Raw genomic sequence first — 22,803 nt, forward strand, 5'->3', positions numbered from 1 at the left:
TTCTACACCCTTTGTTTTTTCCTTCATAGCATCCTTCTTCCTGTGTCTCTCCTAGGCATCCACCTAAGTATACATTTCAGCCTAACCATCACAGCCTTCAGTCATCTCAGAATGTTTAGCATCACCCCCTTACTAAATACCAGCAGTGCTCCCTAGCCAGCACAAAACCAATACCAGCCACATGCACCTCAACTGTGCTCCATGGGGATGACCCCTGCCCCAAACCCACTTTTATTTAGAAAACAGAACCATGGACCCTGTCTCTCGGTCTTTGTGTTGTTTCTTGTAAGTTCAGATACTCACCTTATCACTGCCTGTATATGAATCAAATCAGACTTTTAGAATTCATCCAAAATGCCACCTCCTCCAGGAAGACTTGCCTAATCCCCATCATCATATGTGAGCTGTCTTCTTTTGAAACCAAATAACCTTTTACTTTGCATAACTTCTATTATAAACGTTCTCTTTCTCAATCATGTATGAGTTTTTTGTGTATTTTCCCCATCCTTAAGTAAATTTCTAAGCTCCCTGACAGAAGTGTCACTTTTAAAAAAATCTCAATGTATTCTGTAGTGCTTCACAGACATTCAATATTAGCATAGAATTAAGATGTTTTTGTCTTATTTTTCCTAATTTTTGCATTCCAATGCCAGTTCAAAAAAAAAAAAAAAGGAATTTTAAAGTCTTTTCAAATCTTGAGACTGCCATGAATAAAATCTTCACAACACTTTTAAAGGCTAACACTTATTGAGTACTTACTGTGTGCCAGGCACTTTTCTAATAAGTGTTTCGCATGTTTCCTCCCTTAATCCTTACAACAGCCTTCTGCTGCTACTATACTACGACAGTGACTGTTGTCCCCATTTTATAGATGTTAAGTACTTGCTCAAGGCCGTATTGCTGGTAAGTGCTAAAGTCACAATTTGAGCTGAGCCAGTCTGACTTTACAGTTTAACCATGTCATTATGTCTTCTCCATTGTATAACACTGGAGTTTGATCAAAAAATTAAGCATCTGTTTTTCCCAAAATATAAAGATTCGTAATTTTTTCCAAACTAGTAGTATTGGGCGAATATGTAAAGCCTTACTTTTGAAGCACTTGTTCTGGATGATGCAATGGTATAAGGTAATCTACTATAACTGATTTGTTCTTATACAACATGATCACAGTTCTAAGAACTATATTTTGCATGTTTTACTTTATAAACATGTATCTTCAGCATTTGGAGCCAATTTTATCCTATGTAAAATTTCAATAACAAAAATAAAGATGTATATTTTTAAAATAAAGACTGGGCTAGGTGCAGTGGCTCATGTCTGTAATCCCAGCACTTTGGGAGGCTGAGACAGGTGGATCACTTGAGGTCAGGAGTTCGAGACCAGCCTGGCCAACATGGTGAAACCCCGTCTCTACTAAAAATACAAAAATTAGCTGGGCGTGGTAGCGCACACCTGTAATCTCAGCTACTTGTGAGGCTGAGGCGAGAAAATAGCTTGAGCCCAGGTTACAGTGAGCTGAGATCATGCTACTACACTCCAGCCTGGGCGATAGAGTGAAACTCTGTCTCAAAAAAAAAAAAAAAAAAAAAAAAAAAGAGTAAATAAATGAAGACTGAAAGAAATGACAAAAAATTTTCCAGAAATTGCCATGCTGATCCTAAAATTCATATGAAAATACAGGGGATCCAGAACAGCGAAAGTAATGTTGAAAAAGGAGAACAGAGCTGAAGGACTTATACCTCCCAATTTCAGAATTTATTACAAAGCCATGGTAATCAAGACAGTGTCATACTGGCATGAGGCTAAATGGAATAGATTTGAGAGTCTAGAAATAAACCCTTCTATTTACAATCAAATGATTTTCAACAAGAGTGCCAACACTATTCAATAGGGAAAAGAGTAGTCTTTTTAACAAATGGTGCTTGGACAACTGGACATTACATGCAAAAGAACATATATAAACACCTACCTCACACCATATACAAACATCAACTCAAAAAGGATTAAAAAAAACAAAAAACAAAAAACCTAGGCCAAGCACAGTGGCTTACGCCTGTAATCCCAGCACTTTGGGAGGCCGAGGCGGGTGGATCACAAGGTCAGGAGTTCAAGACCAGCCTAACATGGTGAATCCCCATCTCTACCAAAAATACAAAAATTAGCTGGGTGTGGTGGTGCATGCCTGTAATCCCAGCTACTCAGGAGGTTGAGGCAGGAGAATCGCTTGATCCTGGGAGGCAGAGGTTGCAGTGAGCACAGTTCGCACCACTGCACTCCAGCCTGCACTCCAGTGACAGAGTAAGACTCTCTCTAAAAAACAAACAAACAAACAAACAAAAACCCCTAATGTAACAGCTAAAACTATAAAACTCTTAAGAGAAAGTATAGGTACAGACCTTTAGGACCTTGAATTAATCAATGGTTTCTCAAATATAACACCAAAAGCACAAGGAATAAAAAAAAATCAATTAGACTTTATCAAAATTAAAACTTTCAGTAGTTCATAGGATACCATCGACAAAGTAACAAGATGGCTGGGCGTGGTGGCCCACACCTGTAATCCCAGCACTTTGGGAGGCCGAGGCAGACAGATCACTTGAGGCCAGGAGTTCAAGACCAGCCTGACCAACATGGCAAAACCCCATCTCCACTAAAAAAATACAAAAATTAGCTGGCATGGTGGTGCAAGCCTGTAATCTCAGCTACTTGGGAGGCTGAGGCACAAGAATCACTTGAACCCAGGAGGTGGGGGTCACAGTGAGCCAAGATCATGCCACCGCACTCTAGACTTGGTGACAGAATGAGACTCTGCCAAAAAATAAATTAAAAAAAAAAAAACCTAAAAAGACAACCTACAGAACAAGAGAAAATGCTTGTAAATCATATACCTGATAAAGTACTTGTATCCTGAATATGCAAAGAACTCTTACAACTCAATAATATAAACAAAAATAACCTAATTTTATAATAAGCAAAGATTTTAAATATACATTTCTCCAAAGAAGACATGAAAGTGGTCAACAAGTATATGGAAAGATACTCAACATTATCAGTCACTAGGAAAATGAAAATCAAAACCAAAATAAGGTACCATTCACACATACTCTGCTGGCTAAAATTTAAAAGCTAGACAATAACAAGGGTTAGTGAGAAAGTAGAAAAGCCAGAACCCTCATACATTGCTGCTAGGATTGTAAAATGGTGAACCACTTTGGAAAACAGTTTAGGAGTTCCTCAAATAGTTAAACATAGTTATCAACATGACCAGCAACTCTTCTACTAGGCAAATATCCAGTAGAAATGAAAATACACACCCACACAAAATCATGTACACGAATGTTCTGAACAACATTATCCATAGTAGCTAAAAAGTAGAAAAAAACGAAATGTCTATCAAATGATGAATAAAGAAAATGTGGTATAGCTATCTAATAGAACATTACCGTCATAAAAAAAAGTAACGAGGTGCTAACAAATACATGTAACAACATGCAAGAACCTTGAAAAAAATTATGGCAAGTTAAAGAAGTATAGCGGACATATAGCGTATGGTTCCATTTAGATGAAATGTCCAGATTAGGCAAATCCATACAGGCAGAAAGTAGATTAGTGGTTCCTAGGGCTGGGGATGGAAAAAAAGAGGGGTGAAGAATAGGAAGTGAGTGGGTACAGGGCTTCCTTTTGGGGTAATTAAAATAGGAATTTGGTATTAGTAATCATTACACAACTCTGTGAATATATTAAAAACCACTAAATTGTGGTTTTATAAAGTTATTTTACTTTAAAAGGTTGAAGTGTCTAATGTGTAAATTACATCTCAATAAAGCTATTATTTAACAAAGAACACCACAAGATACTACTTCACCCACCAGTAGAATGGCCAAAACAAAAAGAATACAGAACTATGCAAACATTAGACATATATCATCTGACACCCCTGAGCCACCTTAAACATTATAGAATTTGGACTTTTAAACATCATCTGACAAAGATGCACTTTGAGCTCTGAGCTGATGTTGCCTGCCAGCTAATATCACAATCTTTGTATAGCAGATTAGATAATTGTTGGATTTTATATTTCATTACCTCTTATTTTGCAGGAAAACAGAAAAATCACAGTGCTAAAACTAGTGCTAAGAAATGTAGATCTCATAAATTTAATTAATATAAAGACAGAAATAATCATTAGCCTCAATGAAATGCTCAGTCAACTGTATATTCTACTATAAGTTAACTTTAAGTCAGTCAATTGAATGTTCTACTACAAAAGAACAAAAATAAAGATCATCTGTGTGATACCAGAAGTGTATCATTAAGACCATGTAAAAGCCTATATGATTAAAAATAATTTTGTTTTAAATATTTTGATATTTTTAACTCTCTGCATAAGAACCCTCCTTAAAACACTGTTTTAAAATATCTATTGTTCAGTTCCTTCATATTCAACTGTCTTAAGTGTTTATGGGAACATATTACACACAAAATCAAGAGTGTTTCTCTAGGTATAGACATGTGCTAGTGGCCATAAAACTGGCCAAGCCCAGATCGGGTCTAGAAGCCAATCACAAGTCACGGGAAAGACCAACATGCAGGTCAGAGGCACAAAACAGTCAGTATATAGATCCAAATACGAAAGACTGAATAAGTGGTGGCCCTCTTCATCAACAGAATAAAGAAACAGGAATCAAAATTCAACCTATTGAACATGCTTAAAGAGTAATGAGACTATGAACCTGAAGTAGAAGGGAGTATAGAAAAATGAAAGTAATATGTTGAAGTATCATGTAAGTATGCGTTGATCCTTTCCATATGATATCTATTTAAAGTATTTTAGAAATAATTTAAATAACCAGACAGTTGACATGGACTCTCCTGACCTGTTCCATTATGTGATCATCTAAGTCCCAGAACTCATATTAATCATCCCATCAATCCCAGATCTAATTCCCCATCTTACATTCATTAGCTATATTTTAATACAAGTGAACTAAACTGAACAGTGCAGCATAAATAGCAAGTAGCATGTAAATATTAGGAACTGAAATGCTACATTTCCCAATTCCAGGGAGTACCATTCATATAACATATACTAAAAAATAGTGTTCCGTGAGTTCTGCAACATGGTAGCCCCATATCCACTGGCCCTTATCAGTATTTACATTCTTCTACTGCCTACATTTAACTTTAAATCATCCCAACCCACAATACTTTTTAATTCATGTATTTTTATATCAGTTTGCTATGGTGTATTTGCCTAGATACACTCAAAACTTGCTGTTAGCCATTCTCTCATCCTTGTTATAACTTCTGTTGGATTTCAGCTTTCTTTTGTTTACCTTTCCTGCTTGTAAAATAACTTCTTATAAAACCCTAGACTTCTCTATTTTTATTAATGTATATTATCTTAGTATAAATATGTATTTATAATACATATAAATACATGTATATTTATAAATAATTTTTAAATAATGTAAATGAAAGACAATTCTGAGTAGAACACTTTCTTATCATTCACTTTTGCATGACAATTTTGGAAGACTGAGTTTCTACATTTCTAGAAGAACTGGTTGCAGAGAGGGTAGCACAGTAAAAGAGTAATCTTCCCTTCTAATAACATGTATTCTCCACATTTAGCATATTTTTCTTGTCACTGTGAGAGAATAAGTGAAATTTTATAACTGTAGTTGTGAATGTTTTGGGCCATTGCTTGCCACCAATAACGTCAAGAAGGACTGTAAAAAAAGGAAGGAAAATGCTAACTCAGAAATGTGTCTGCAATACCAACTCTAAATATAATATTTTTCAAAGTTTATAGGCAAGGAAAAAGTCTTTAAATAACCATGAAAGTCACACAAAAATGCTTAAGATTTTAAAACTGACTTAAGATTCAAACTATAAAATGATATAAAATTTATATTTTAGAATCAATAGGATGTTTCCAATTTTCCTGGCCTGATGTTTCACCTTTTCAGTTCTGTATCTGAGTACTCAGTATAAAGGCTCAAATAAATAGCACTATGGAATGGTGGTTGACTGACAATATGAGGGTATATTAAATATCACACGATAAATATTTACTTGCCTAGAGTTTTTTGGGGGAAGACATTTACTCTCCTTTTTTATAGAAAATAATCCCTTATCCTTTCCAGGAATTGCGTCTATCATATATTCTGAATATCTTGCTTCTATATCACCATGATTTTAAATTCTCGGTTTCCTACCCGTATCTGTTTAAGTAATAATTCATGTAGTGATTTCCTATTTTCAAGTGGTTCTGTCATTATCTGTCCTTACTCCCGTTCTTGATTTTAGAAAATCCTTTACAGTTTTTCATGATTATGTAGGAACATATAGTCAAAAAGACAATGTCAAATGCAAGCTATTAAAGGTGATCTGTGTTAAACTATGAAAATGAAATTTCTTCCTAGTAAAAATTAAAGGAAAAAAGAGGGGCCTGTTGTGGGGCAGGGGGAGGGGGGAGGGATAGCATTAGGAGACATACCTAATGTAAATGATGAGTTAACAGGCACAGCACACCAACATGGCACATGTATACATATGTAACAAATCTGCACGTTGTGCACATGTACCCTAGAACATAGAAGTATAATAAAAAATAAAATAAGAAAAAGAATAAAGTGCTTTCTACTAGTATGGAATAACAGAAGGGAACTAGAGATCTCTAGAAAATAGAGATTCTTACCTAAAATTAGATAGATTATATAGCTAAGTCATTTTTGCTGTTAATTCTTCTAAAAACAAGACGAATTAGCATATATATTTAGATATGTTTGCCCTCGGACAATGTTAAATCCTAATGATAACAGAACACAAAAGCAACCTAAATTTTTAATCCTCTACAGTTGTCTTCTCACTAATACAGATTTAATGAGGTTGGTTTAATGTAAAAACAGAAATATGAATACCTCAAGGAAATTTTCTGGTTGTACTTACACTATAAAGGATCTTTTCCTTCACTCATTCAGCAAATTATGACTCTTAAGATTGCCTGCTGGTGGCTAACACCTTGACAAAAAGGTATTCAAAGTGTCAAATCTTATGAAGAAAAGAGAAAAGAAATCTTCACCATCAAAAAGTCACATCAAGAATTTTAAAAATTCATTTCTGAAATGTTAATGGTAAAATCCAGTATCTTAATATTGATGTGCAAATGGAGGATTCTCCTATCATAATTCTAACAGAACACTCATCTTAGAATCTTGTCCTTTTTGACTTTCCTTTACTCCAGGCTGAAAGAGATCATCCATAAGCTTTATTGACTGAGTTTACTAGCTGTCAGAACTTGAAATGAAATCTGTGTTCACAACAAAGTCTGAAACCAGGATGTACAGTACGTTTATTCTAACTCTAATGATACACTTTTGTTGCTGCCTTCCAAATAAAAAATTAGCATAACTTTTGGCTGGTTTTTGACTGAAGGTGAATTACCAGGCAAAATAAATTGACCCTCTCTCAATTATCACGCATTCATTCATTCACTTACACATATAAGTCAATATCTTTATGTGTGCATACTATGTAAAACAATTTGATTCCAAACATTTATTCCCAATCATGAGGATGACTGTATTGTAAGATTTGTCTGTAAAATATACTAAGTGTTTTCCACACAATTCAGTGTAAAGGAAATTTTGGCCTCCTCTCACATTAACTTTGCCCAGGTGTAATCTTGTCTCATTCCAATAATCTACCTAAAAATGATCCCTAAATATGTTGAGGAAATAACAATGCTATTCTGTGGCTCTTAAGCTTTCATATTAGTTCTTGTAAGAACATTGACAACCGGTTCAGACCCACTTGAAGGCATGGGTGCTCTCATTGGATGTGTTTACTGTAGAATCCTGTGAATACTGCAGCTATGTAGGAACAGTAAATTGCAATAGCTTAGATCAGAGGACTGCACTGTATAAAATCTGGTATACCACTGGCTTCTGGTTCCTATATTGCTTTCACATTCTAGGAAAATTAGTATTGGACTTAATTTGTCCTGTCTGTATCTAGACTAAAGAAAATTTTTAGATTTCAGACTATTTCAATTCAGTAAGTCATCCTCACTGAGAAATGTCAAACCTGATTTTTCTCATCAGGTATACTGAAACAATCCACCCACCCTCTCTTTCAGCTTTACATGCAACTCTAAACAAACAGGTTTTCTGATGGAAGAGATCAATGACTTTAGATGATACACAATTTTATGTCTTTATAAGTAACGTTTCTACACTGAAACATGAAAGCTCGACTTAAAAAAATTAATATTGTTTTCAAAGCAATATATGCATTTATTATAAATGAACAGAATTCATTTGAGACACCGATTTTTCAAATGAAAGGATTAAAATAATCCCAACATTAAAACCAAAACAAAAGCATTTTATCTTCTCACATCTTTATTATGTATTTTATAATCCTAGCTCAATAATCACTCTTGTACTTTTAGATCACAAATTTGCCTTTAAGTAACAAATAATACACTTAAGGCAGATTTGCCTTATAGGTGGCCTCAGCTTCTAAACACCACTACACTGCTTTATATAAAAAACAAAAATCACATAGAAGAGAACCTAGTGACATTTTTCTTGTGGTACTTTAGATTTGAAAACTGCATAATAAATTGAGTTCCCATAAAATTTTGCCCTTGGGGTAGGAAACAAACACTACTACTATTTTATAGTTGCCTTTATCTGATTTGATTGGATGCAGTTATAATAGTATTAATAACATAACCTTTAAATTTGTGAGGGAAAACCAATACTTTATATTCACTCCTCATAAAAGGTTCAACAGCAAGCATAATGAGGAGCCATTATAAAAATCATATTGCAAAATATTACTTTAACTCATAATTCTGCTTATATAAGTGTATGCATATCACAGTTAACAAATACTATTTAATTATCAAGACATATGCAAAAGCATTCTTTGATTGCATTAATAGCAGTAGGCTAGACAGCATTAAAGTTTCCTTCTCTGATCTTCTGGTCATTAGTACAAATTGAGAATTTTGAAACTATTTGGTGATCCCAGTCTTTGGGGGAGGGTTAATATCACAAAACCTCCATGAGAACAATGGGCTCAGGTGGAAGACTTTGAAGACTAAAAGGCTTATAGTTAAGGTAGAATTATCACTAGTAGATCTTAGGGAAATAGGAATGCAACCAGAATCACTTAATTTATTTATTAGAAAGCAAGATTCATTAAATCATTCCTCTTTTAGAAAAATATCTTTAAACTTTTATATTTTCAAATGTTCTTTTTCTTAAAGAACATAAAAAATTAAGATATTTGTGAAAATAAATGTTTCGAATATACTTGTTTCTCTTCATTTTCCCCTTTCAATGGAATTCTTCTCATCAAGCACAAATGTGCTAATCTTTAAAGCAAGACAAACTCTTCCATGCTAAATCTTTTTAATCGTTTCTTTTCATCCTCTGAAAAAAGGTCTTCTTCATTGGTTGTAGTAGATGTAAAATCATAGTCTCTGGAATGACCATTTACAAAAGTAAATAAGGGATATTTCTCCTTAGAAGAAAATTTCAGCATCTGTAACAGAAAGTATAGAAGAATCCCTTATTGGATGCAATAGTGCACACTAAGACCACATGACAAATCTACCGTTTTAGCCCTGAACCTCCCCTGTTAGCTTCTTTCATTTACATTCACCCAGTGCTATTCCTTTACCTGTTCTGGCTAAAAGACAAAAAATGATTAACATTGTATTGTTTATTTATAGGTAAATACATGCTTCTTCATTAAGATTAAATCATCAAAGAATATGCTCACTCACACCTCCCACTTCCCCAAAGTAAGTTTTCTGGTCACATTAGTTTGAAAAACACTAGAGAGTTAGGCTGTAATTTATCTTCTTTAGGTAGTAATAGACAATGAAACAAAATGGTATCACTGACTATGGTAAAATATTGTAAAAGAGTGTTTGGTAATCTAGGCAGTAAACTGAATTAGAAGGTCCATTCTAATCTCTGTCTTGTAACTTACCTTGATGTGACCTTGGACACATCACTCTACCTGAATAACATCTATAAAACAGGGCAATCACTGCTTGGCTTTTTGGCTAAGATCAAGTGTATAAAAACAGAGCAAAAGAAATCCAATTTTTCTACCTCAGATAACTGTTAAGAAGATCAAAAGCAATAATATGAAGTTATTTTTAAAAAATAACTTTGGTCTTTTCAAAGATTCTCTTTTAAAAAATATTTTAAGTAAACTATTTCTACAATAATCTAGTCAACATGAAAAATGGTCTTCTCACAAATAGTAATAATCCATATTTTACATATTATCTTCTAAAGTTACACTACATACAAAAAAAAAGGCAAAACCTAGAATTTTATGAGGATACTTACAATCTTTATAGCCCATCACTTTGGAATTCACAAGTATAATACAAACAATTTTAAATATTTCTGTTAAACAAGTTCTATTCAAAAATTTTAATGATTTTCCTTAAAAAATGAATTAAACACTTTGAATAAAGGATGTTTTGATAAAAAGAAATTTTCTTTTTTTTTTTCTTTTTTTTTTTTTTTTTGAGACGGAGTCTTGCTTTGTCGCCCAGGTTGGAGTGCAGTGGCCGGATCTCAGCTCACTGCAAGCTCCGCCTCCCGGGTTTACACCATTCTCCTGCCTCAGCCTCCCGAGTAGCTGGGATTACAGGCGCCCGCCAACTCACCCAGCTAGTTTTTTTTTTTTTTTTGTATTTTTTAGTAGAGACGGGGTTTCACCGTGTTAGCCAGGATGGTCTCGATCTCCTGACCTCATGATCCACCCGTCTCGGCCTCCCAAAGTGCTGGGATTACAGGCTTGAGCCATCGCGCCCGGCCAAGAAATTTTCAATAGGTAATCAGGGCCACAGGGATTCCAAAAAGTTACTATGCAATTTACAGAGAATGCTAAAAAGAATACAATATTTATATACATCATAATTGTTGTCAGTTAAATGCAATTTGTTTTTAAAGATAATTTCAGAGGTAAAACTACATTATCTCAAACGTCAACATTCACCTGAAGGATCATCAATTTCTTATATATTACATGTATAGATTCTCTTGAAACATGGCCAGATAGGTAGGCCTAGCATATGATATAAAATTAAAAATATTTCAATGAGACAGCTATATAAAATATATTTTTAACTGAATGGAAATGAACCATTTAAAAACAATCAATATTAACAAAACTAGGCATGATGAAAATCAGATCCTATAGTTCATATTGTGCTTATTTATACATTGCTGAAATTTATTTTATTTATATCCTACAAAAGAGGTAAGAGAGAAGAGCAAAAATGTGTAAAATGAAAAACAAGAGGCAGAGACTATTGGCATCTGATTAATCATCTTTCACCTCCAGCCAATAGCTGGAATATAGTACAAAAACTGTTGTCATTTTTATATTCATTTAATGTCACTTGTAAAAGTCCAGCTACTAACGGGCAAGTATCCACATATCATTTTGAGATCAACACAGCAGAGTTAACATTATCATCTCTTCGTCCTTTCTTTCAAGATTAAGAAAGGAGTTATCCGGGTTTATTAATATAGGACTAAGTTGCTCATCAAAGTTAAGATTCAAATCTGTGTCCCAGGTGAAAAAAAAATGTCAGAAAGGAACCCGCTACTCTTTAATTTAAAAATGCATCTACTTTTTGCAAACCTTTTTGCAAATGGTCTCCTTATGCACAATATTTATTGATTCAGGCTTGAAGAATTATTTTCCAAACTTTCCTGAGTTTATTTAAATATCAAATTAACAATATATTAAAGGTTTACCCAAATGAGTTGAAAATGTATGTCCACATAAAATCCTGCACATGAATGTTTATAATAGCAGTTTTAATCACAATTTGATTCTGAAAAGTTTAAAATGTGAAAAGGTTAGTGTTCTATTTTATATTACAAGAATGGCTACACTGTCAAAACCTTAAAAGTCCTTCCATAATGGATGATATAAAATCCAAATGAAAAAATACAATTTAGGCTATCTATGTGACATGGAGATACTATACAAAATAAAAGTTAATCTAAATTATTTGAAAACTTGGAAAATGTTTATTATATAATCCTAAAAAAACAAGATATAAGCCAGGCACAGTGGCTCACACCTGTAATCCCAGCACTTTGGGAGGCCGAGGCGGGCGGATCACGAGGTCGGGAGATTGAAACCATCCTGGCTAACATGGTGAAAACCCGTCTCTACTAAAAATATAAAAAATTATTTTTTGTGGTGGTGGGCACTTGTAGTACCAGCTACTCGGGAGGCTGAAGCAGGAGAATGGCGTAACCCGGGAGGCAGAGCTTGCAGTGAGCCGAGATCGTGCCACTGCACTCCAGCCTGGGTGACAGAGTGAGACTGTCTCAAAAAAAAAAAAAAAAAAAAAAAACAAGATATAAAGCTATAAAATTTAGTTTCAATTATGTTAAAATAATTTCAAATATGTATTTTGAAAAGACTGAAAGGAAAGATAACGAAGTATTAAGTTATCTCTGAATGAAATAATTAGTGATTTTTCTCGTGTTTGTGTGTCTCTGTGTGTGTGCGTGTGTGTGTGTGTGTACACACACACTTCTATTTTCCAAGCTTCTTTCTTTTGAAATATACTGTCACTCTGTCACCCATGCTGGAGTGCAGTGGCATGATCACGGCTCACTGCAGCCTCGACCTCCTGGACTCAAATGGTCCTTCTACTTCAGGCTCCCAAGTAGCTGGGACTACAGGTATGTGCCACCATACCTGGCTAATTTTGTATTTTTTATGCAGATGGGGTCTCACTATCTTGCCCAGGTTGGTCTCAAACTCCTGAACTCAAGTGATCCACCCACCTCTGCCTCCCAAAGTGTTGGAATTACAGGCATGAGTCACCACGGCCAGCCTATTTTTCAAACTTTCTAACATGTAATTCTTTTATTACATAGCAGGAGAAAACTATTATTTAAAAAAAATTTTTAAGGGAACTGAATTAACCATCTCATAGTTGTTTTTTAAAAGGGAATTCAGTGGTTTGCTCAACAACTTTAGAACAGGCAATTCTAAACTCTGTTATATTGTAATAACACAGCTAAAGCTACACTGAATCTACTTTATTAGCTAAAAGCAAAGCATAGATTTAAGGAGATCAAATATTTTTATCACACATACTGAGTTGACAGGTTTCAGAATTTACAAAGGAAAAAGCTGGAGGACAGAAGTTAAGCAATGTATACCATAATAAAGCTAGTAGTTGGTAGGACAGAAATAGAACCAGGAGATGATCGCTTCTCGAGCCAAAACTTTTTCCACTAGTCCCTGCCACCATATATGTAAAATTATACCCAGTACAGGGCAGTGTATAGCTATGTAGCATATATTCACCACACTAGAGCTATACCCTAGGTAGTGGTTAAGCTCTAAAGTCAGCCCATATTGCAAAATCAAGCATTGTCAAAAATCACCTTTAACAAGTCTTTAAATTGTTTAAAGGGTGATATGCATAATCTTGTGTACACAACCCTGTTCAGTAATATGTATAAATGTAAAATATATAGTAATGTAAATAGTACAGTCATGTGCCACATAATAACATTTCAGTCAACAAGGACCACATACGACAGTGGTCCTATTAGATAATGGAGCTGAAAAATTCCTATCACCTAGTGTAGTCACAGCTGTCATAATGTCATTCCACAATGCATTACTCACAAGTCTGTAGTGATGCTGGTGTAAACAAACTGATTGTATGGCAGATAAAATTATGTACAGTACATAATATATGATAATAAATGACTTCGTGGTTTAAATATTTACCATACAATATTTTTTATTATTTTAGAGTGTACTCATTTTACTTTTTAAAAAAGAAATTACCTATAAAACAGCCTCAGGCAGGTGCTTTAGGAGGCACTGCAGAAGAAGGCACTGTTATCATAGGAGATGACAGCTCCATGTGTGTTACTGTCCCTGAAGACCTTCTAGTGGGACAAGTGGTGGAAGTAGAAGATAGTGGTATTGATGATCCTGACCCTGGGTAGGCCTAAACTAACGTGTATGTTTGTGTTTTCATTTTTAACAAAAAAGTTTAAAAGGAAAAAAATTTAAAAATTTAAAAATAGAAAACATCTTAGAATAAGAATAGAAAGAAAACATCTTTGTAGCGCTGTACAATGTGTGTTTTAAGCTAAGTGCTTATAAAACAGTCAAAAAGCTAAAAATAATTTAAAAGTTTACAAAGTTAAAAAGTTACAGTAAGATGGTGAAACCCCATCTCTACTAAAAATACAAAAATTAGCCAGGCGTGGTGGCAGGCACCTGTAATCCCAGCTACTCGGGAGGCTGAGGCAAAGAACTGCTTGAACCTGGGAGGTGGAGGTTGCAGTCAGCCAAGATTGCTCCACTCACTCCCACCTGCAACAGGGCGAGACTCCATCTCAAAAAAAAAAAAAAGTTACAGAAAGATATGGTTAATTTATTATTGAAGAAATATAATGTTTTCTCATAAATTTAGTGTAGCCTAAGTGTACAGTGTTTATAAAGTCTACCATAGTGTACAGTAGTGTCCTAGGCCTTCACATTCACTCACTATAGACTCACTGATTCACCCAGAGCAACCTCCAGTCCTGCAGGTGCCATTCATGGTAAATTCTCTACACAGGTACACCATTTTTTAATTTTTTATACCATCTTTTTATAATATCTTTTCTATGTTTAGATACATTCAGATACACGAATACTTACCGTTGTGTTATAATTGCTTCTAGTATTCAGTACAGTAACATGCTGTACAGATTTGTAGTCTAGGAGCAACAGGCTATACAGGTTGACTATTCCTTACCTGAAATGCTTAGGACCAGAAGTGTTTCCATTTGGATTTTTTTCAGATTTTGAAATATTTGCATTATATCCACTTACTGGTTCAGCATTCCAAAGCTGAAAATTCAAAAATCCAAAATCTGAAATCCTAAATGTCCCAAACAGCATTTCCTTTTGGTATCATGTCAGCACTCAAAATGTTTTGAATTCTGATGCATTTTGGATTTCAGATTTTCAGATTAGGGATATACTCAACCCATCCATACAGCCTAGGTATGTAGTAGGCTATACCATTCCAGGTTTGTGCAAGTACATCCAATTATGTTTGCACAACAATGAAATCACCTAACAACACATTTATCAGAACATATCCCCATCATTAAGCAATGTATGACCGTATATAATAAAGAGTATACATGGAAAAATATATTCCTGTTTTTTATTACAAGAGCTCATATAGTTAAACTAAGCTAAGTGTGCAAGTGATGTTAACTATCCTATTTCCTCACTACAAAATCTTAAATCCTTGTATCCAACTTTTACCCTTCACTGTACTTAAAACACTCTTAAAAAAATACTTTCTTCTAGCCCTCAAATAAAAAGGCCTGTTACTAGTTTCTATTATTTCTACTGCAATAAACACTGTTGAGTATTTCTTTCTTAAAATACCATTTCCCTGATTTCTGCGATATTTTGCTTTCCTGTTTTTCCTTCTATTTTCTGAACAATTTATTCTCCATCTCCTCCTTCATTAACTCTACTTACTTCCACATCCCGAAATGCAGATAAAAATCAATTGTTCCTTTATCTTCTCTCTACATTCACTCCTTCTATATTCTCTTCCTTAATATTATCTACTATCAGTCTCAACAATTTCTCTGCTAGGCTTTATTATCATCCATGTTTTTGCAGATGGGAGAACTGAAATATTGAGGGATTAGGTGACTCGTATAAGGTCACACAATTAGTAACTGACACAGTCAGGATCTGAGCATAGGTAGTTTTGTTCTGGTGTAACCATTACCACCTCCAGCAGTAGTCAGTGGAGGCATGACTGCAACATCAATTTAAATTGATCATAAAATTTCCATTTCTTCCTCCTAAAAGTAGCTCTCTTCCAGACTTTTCCATTTCTATCAATGGCAACATCATTTACATTAATTAGGAATATTTTGTTGCAAGTGACAAATAAATAAAAAATAGAAAACAATAACAATTTCAAATAATATGAACTGTTTTCACAAGTCTGACACTGCTACTTTGATTAATTGATGTCAGATGAACAGCTTCTACAATTCTCTTGACCTTTCTCTCTGAATCAAATAGGACTGTTGAAACCCCAAGTGTTAGTTTATATTCAATGAAGGGGCAGGTGGATGTAAGAGGACAGCACTGCATCTATATCCCATTACAGCAGGAGAGCAAAAGCATTCCCAGAAACTTCCAGCACACACCCACTTATATTTCACTTACACCAAAGTGTTTCTAAAGAAATAGGAGACTAGAAAAATGAGTATTTGGTGGATACTGTCACTGCAAACAAAATCAGGGTTCTTCAGCAAAAAAGAAAGAGGGATGAGTATTGAACAGATAACCAATGGTGTTTGTACACCATTCAGAGATGAGAACCACAATAAAAATAAAACCAGCTCATGTGCTCAGGAAGGACTGGAAGGTTTCTTTAGGATGTGTGGTCAGAAAAGACCAAGCTGCAACCTGAATAACCAGCAGTGCCCAACTTTTCAGGAACAAGGGACCGATTTCATGGCAATTTCTCCATGGACTGGGGGGTGGGGATGGATTCAGGATGATTCAAGGGCATTACATTTATTGTGTACTTTATTTATACCATTACATTGCAATATATAATGAAATAATTATACAACTCACCATAATGTAGAATCATTTGGAGCCCTGAGCTTGTTTTCCTGCAACTAGACTGTCCCATCTGGGGATGATGGGAGACAGTGACAGATCATCAAGCATTAGATTCTCATAAGGAGCATGCGACCTAAATCCCTTGCATACGCAGTTCACAATAGGGTTCACACTCCTGTGAGACTCTAATGCCACCGCTGATCCGACAGGAGGCAGAGCTCAGGTGGTAATGTGAGTAGTGATGGGAACAGCTGTAAACACAGAGGAAGCTTCGCTTGCTAACCTGCCGCTCACTTTCTGCTTACAGCCTGGTTCCTAACAGGCCACAGACTGGTACCAGTCAGTGGTCCAAGGCAGGGACCCCTGTGAATGACAATAAGGAGCCAGACATAAAAGTTCTGGGTGAAGAGCACTCTAGGCAGGGAAATCAGAGGGTGCAAAGGCCCTAGGATGCCAGCACACTTTGCATATTCAGAGAACAGAAAGCAAGCCAGTGTGGCTTGCAGGTAGAGGAAAACAGTAAGGGTGGTACACAGGGCCAGATCACTCAGGTCCCTATAAGCCAAATTAACACAAGATTTAGGTTTCAGTGCTCCCTTAAACAGTCTACCTCATAAACATCCTACCGTAGATTTCCCACAACATTTGACCTTGGTGGTTCTGCTCAGGATGCTTCTATCATCTAGCCATCCTTCATACTTCTTGTCTGATTGTACCAAACTTCATCAGTACTTAAAGTTCTAGTCCAAGTTCCACTGACAACTATCTCACTCTACAGTGATTATTCCCTTCTCCAAAGTCCTATACATTTGTCTAGTACAATGTAAGGATTACAAACATGCACTGTGGAGCTAGACAGTATCAGCTCAAAACTTGGCTGATACTTACTAATCAAATTACTATATCTGTCTCATTTTCCTTAGCTGTGAAATGTCAGTAATGATAGTATCTATCTCACAGAGTTGTTGTGCAGATTAAATCAGCTAATATATGTAAAGTACTTAGAAGATTGCCTGGCATCTAATGTGTTGGCTTTATCATTATTATTGAACTATCATAATATTAGTCTTCTGGCATTTAATTGTACAGTCATTTATCTTTAACATCCATTTCATGTCTCCCCAACTAAACTATAAGCTGCTGAAGATTTTAAAAGAACTCAGTTTCTATCATTAGATCCCGGAAGTAAAAAAGACCTATGAAAGTTACAGAGTCCCTCAGATTTCATGTGGAAAACACAGAACTAGAAGGAGGACCTCTAAGTGAACATAAGCCTAAAACACTAAAGTGATTTCAAAAAGACCTTTACCAAAATAGTGATGGGCATGGGAAACTCTGTACCACTGGAGAAAATGGGAGTAATTGTCCTAGAAGGGGAAACAACCCTAGTCTCTTACTCGACTATAGAGCAAACCTATTCTCTTACTCTGTAAGACTACATACAGGCTGATTTCAGCTCACCAAAAGAAGAAAGTTTTTAGAAACAAGGGTCTATCTGAAAATTGAAAATACTTCCAGGAAAAGTCATTAGCTCACTATAACCTGAAATAACGATTAGATACTCAACTGTCTGGAACATGGACTGATGTATAAACAGGGGACTATACAGCACAGTGCTTATGAGCACACAGTATTGAGTTACTGTCTCAGGTGAATCACAGTACCACCATTTATTAGCTGTGGCCTTTGTGAACGCTGCTAAACCTTTCTAAATATAAGATTCCTTATCTGTAAAATGGAGACAAAAGTAACTATCTCAGAAGGTTTGGTTGGTTAAATGAGATAATATACCACAGGTGAAGACTCAACAAATGTTAGCTTTGGACCGAATAACTTCTAAGATCTCAGGGATTCAATGGCTATAACATAAATTGTGTTTTGCAGCTAGAAGTCAACTAGCCACTTGTAAATTTTTCCCCTGTGTTGACATACACTCCACAATCAAATAATTCATTCCCTAGTAAATTTTCATTTGTGATTTTCTGTCCTCAAACACCAGCACTACTAGGTAATGAGATTAACAATGAACAGGCAATGTTTATCCTTGAATGACCAAATGATTAATAATCATTAAATTGAGAACAAATGAAAAAAATAAGAATAAAAGGGGGTATGAGATAAAATAAAAAATAATCTACACCAGGCCATTTACAACACAACAGAGCAGGGGAAATGCAACCTAAGTTTGTGAGTTAGGAAGGAGATGTTTCCGTGGGATACCCATGAAAAGTAGGCAAATTCATCTTGCGGAACTTGAAGAGCAACAGTATACAAAGGCCAGAGACATCATGGAAAGCAGAGGGGAGACCCAAAACGAAAACCAAGGAAACTGACAAAAACTTGTATGAACTCAATTCCCAGGTCCCTCCTTGCAACCAATACCCTTCTTCACCCCCTCTCCAGCCATCCCCCATATAGGAAAATGAAGATTTATTCTTTGGAAAAACTGAATAGAAAATGATACGAACTCCAGTACACTAGACACAGTGATGACTTCAGAAGCTGAGTAATTGTCAGTCTAAAAATAGGAAACCGTAGGGTCCTCGGTATCCTTCACTTCCTACTCCTGGAGCTCGAGCAGACAACATATATTCATTCCACAGGCTCTTAAGATACAGCAGAACTTTTCTTTGAGAAAATGAAACAACTCCAGAGAAAAGACCACCACTTACTAACATGTGGGGGTTACCCAACAAAAAGGCAAGTTCATTACATGATCATCCTAGTATGAAAGTTAACAGCTAAAAAGACAAGCTCAAACACATGGAGCTTCTACTCAGCCTTTTACTGCCTTACTATTAAATATAAACAGAGAGACGGTCACTAGTCATTTGGGGGAAAGCACATAAAGGGAAACCAGATGATTAAAAGAAAAAACAGCTGGACACGGTGGCTCACGCCTGTAATCCCAGCACTTTGGGAGGCTGAGGTAAGCAGATCATGAGGTCAGGAGATCGAGACAATCCTGGCTAACACGGTGAAACACTGTCTCTACTAAAAATACAAAAAATTAGCTGGGCATGGTGGTGGGCGCTGTAGTCCCAGCTACTCAGGAGGCTGAAGCAGGTGAATGGCATGAACCCGGGAGGCAGAGCTTGCAGTGAACCGAGATCGTGCTGCCGCACTCCAGCCTGGGCAACAGAGCAAGACTTTGTCTAAAACAAACAAAGAAACAAAGAAACAAACAAAAACATGAAAGAGTCCAGAAGGAAGCATAAACAACAAAAGAAACAGAAGAAAACTTCAAAATTACTATAATTAATTTTCTAGGGGAAAAGAGAAACTACATCCACAAAAAAGAAAAGAATTACATGAAAAAAGAATAGAAAAAAATATCAGTAACAACTAAAAATGTAAGCATCCTAATTGAAATTTAAGAACAACAGAATAGGTAGAAGGTAAAGCAGAGGGAATCTTCCAGGACAAAAACATGAAGACATGGGAAACAGAAGGAAAAGAGAGAAAAATTAGGGAGCAATTTGGAAGATCCAAACTGTATAATAAGAGTTTCAGAAGGTAAGAACAAAGAGAAGAAACAATTATTTTTAATTTCAAGGAAATTTCCCATAATGGAAGCAGGACAACCAATGACAAAGAACCCAAACCAAGACACATAATGAAGCTTCAAGATATTAGGGATAAATAATTGTAGCTGGCTGGATACAGTGGCTCATGCCTGTAATCCCAGCACTTTGGGAAGCTGAGGCAGGAGGATTGTGTGAGCCCAGGAGTTCAAGACCAGCCAGGGCAACATAGTGAAACCCTGTCTCTACAAACAACGTAAAAATTAGCTGTTGTGGTGGTACACACTTGTGGTCCCAGCTAGTCAGGAGGCTGAGGTGGGAGGATGGCTTGAGCCCATGAGGTAGGGGCTGCAGTGAGCTATGACTGTACCACTGCACTCTAGCCTGAGCAACACAGCAAGATCCTGTATCAAAAATAAAAATAACAGTAATAATTATAGCTAATATTTTAGTGCTACTATAAACCAAGCACTAGTCTATTAAATCTTTAATCCTCATAGGATGTTACAGAGAAAGGTAGCTATTAGTATTTTCATTCCATGAGAAAACTGACGCACAAAGAAGGGAAGCAATGTGACTAAAGATACACAGCAATTAGGTGATGGAGCTGGGATTCTAACCTGAAAACTTTCAGAGAAAAAAAAAAATTCATTTGGAGGAAAATAATGCAGAATGACACTGAACTTCTTAACAACACTAAATGCTAGAAGGGAGTGGAACAATGCTTCTAAAGTTCAGGGTAAAAATTATTTTCATTTTAGAATTCTGTATCCAATTAAATTATCAATAAATTAAAAGATAAAGCTGGTTGACATGCAGGAATTCAAAAAATTTACCATCTATGCATCTTTTCCATAGGAAGGTACTAGAAAATATGCTCCAGCAAGAGAAAGGAATAAACTAAAAGATTCAGAAGATAGGAGATCAAATACAGGAAAGTGGCATCAGGAAGTTCCAAACTGACCACTCCGCACCAGGCCTAGAGAACGGTTAAGACGAGAGTGAACAGAAAACAGAAATGAGCAAATCTCCAGAAAAAAATAGATTTTTTCCTATGTTTATAATTATGAAAAACTTACTGCTAGGTAGTTGACAGATACAAGTGAACATTTAGAAAAAAAATAAATAGGTAAAAACAGAACTAAGGATATGAAAAAAGGGAGAAAGAGTACTAATTCCAAGATATACAAAGGACAGGAAAAAAGAAATGTAATCATAGCATATTATGTGATTAGTAAACAATATTATGGAGGTGTAATGTGAACACTGAATAGTGACTCACCAAAATCTGTTTTATAACTGTACTGTGAGTATGGCTGGGAGGAGAGAAACAAGGTGAAAGGGTGTGGGAAGACAGTTAAATCCTCAAGTACTATAACTGAAAAATAACAAAGAATGTTTACAATGGACTAATTAAGAAATTGCAGAATAAGCACATTACAGCAGGTCCCCAAATAATGTCATTTTGTTCAACGTTGTGTGATTATAATGTTCATGAAGAAAAAAAATCAATTCCCAGCCACAGCCATCTGTGTGAAGTCTGCACATTCTCCTCATGTCTGTGTAAGTAGGTTACTCCAAGTTCTCTGGTTTCCTTTCGCATCCCAAACATGAGGTGAGCTGGTGTGTCTGCACTGATCCAGTCTAGGAGAATAGTGGGGTGTGTGTGAGTATACCTTATGCTGCGTAGCTTACGCTGGGTAGCTTCCCACCTTGCGTCCTGAGCCTCCAGAATAGTTCTCTGGCCACCTACAACCTGAACTGAATAGGCCGGCTGGAGAATGAATGAATACAAATTATTGCCAAATAAAAATGTGTAAGGTATACAACAATCATTCAAATGCTTAACAACAAACACGCGGCAACAAAGTGCTCAGTGAGCCTGCCAGATTTGTAATTGTTATGGAACTGTGTGGTGGTAGGAGGTGCTTCTTACAATTTTCGCTTTGCAAACTATTCCTTGATTTAACCCACCACCACAACTGCTGTCACTCACTGATCCACCAACAATTGTAAGATAAACAATTATCTTACATTTCTTTTTTTCTAAGCTTTGTTTTTCTTGGAGTTAGTATTCCCACTCCTTTTCTCGTTTCCTTAGTTCTCTTTGTAGTTATTTATTTTTTAAAAATGTTTGGTCATCTCTGTGAAATACCTTAATCTTTCTTAAATACAAGTACAGCTCATATTTATTTCAATGTTTAATATTAGAAGTATTTAAGTCTTTATTTGTAAGTTTGGTGATGCTTCTGTGACAAGAACTATGTCTTAGGAACTTAACTCTTGTTTATATCAATTATCCTATGGTAAAACCAGTTCCATTTTATATCGTTTCACTTAAAGTCACAGTTTCCAAGAACCTATCAATGATGTTAAGGGAAGACTTACTGTTCTTAGAAATGCAGAGGTAAAATTCTAAATAAATAGCTAAAAGAGTTAAAAGTGAATATCTCTGAGGAGGTATTCTGTGGAGTGGGAAGTAACATGGCAAGGGACTCCTGATTTTCAGCATAAGCCTTTTATTGCAATTTCCATTTTTAAAGTTAGTGTATGTCCTACTTTGATAAATATGAAAATTAAT

The 22,803-nt window shown here is 35.6% G+C and overlaps 1 protein-coding gene across 9 annotated transcripts in view; it reads right to left on the bottom strand.

Annotated features, from left to right (window-relative positions):
- Positions 1 to 9,171: 9,171 nt before the first annotated feature.
- ATG4C (autophagy related 4C cysteine peptidase) overlaps positions 9,172 to 22,803 on the bottom strand; it is an 81,781-nt gene continuing 68,149 nt past the window's right edge. For 8 of the 9 annotated variants that reach the window (XM_007978494.3, XM_007978488.3, XM_007978489.3 and 5 more), the window contains one exon: positions 9,172 to 9,561. In XM_007978494.3, the coding sequence (XP_007976685.1) occupies positions 9,394 to 9,561 (168 nt within the window). In that variant the 3' untranslated portion in view covers positions 9,172 to 9,393. Of the gene's footprint in view, positions 9,562 to 13,573; positions 14,938 to 22,803 lie in introns of those variants that run through there. The other variant, XM_038000793.2, reaches the window with a different exon arrangement.

This window comes from Chlorocebus sabaeus, chromosome 20 (assembly GCF_047675955.1).
Source record: "Chlorocebus sabaeus isolate Y175 chromosome 20, mChlSab1.0.hap1, whole genome shotgun sequence".
Classification (NCBI taxonomy): domain Eukaryota; kingdom Metazoa; phylum Chordata; class Mammalia; order Primates; family Cercopithecidae; genus Chlorocebus; species Chlorocebus sabaeus.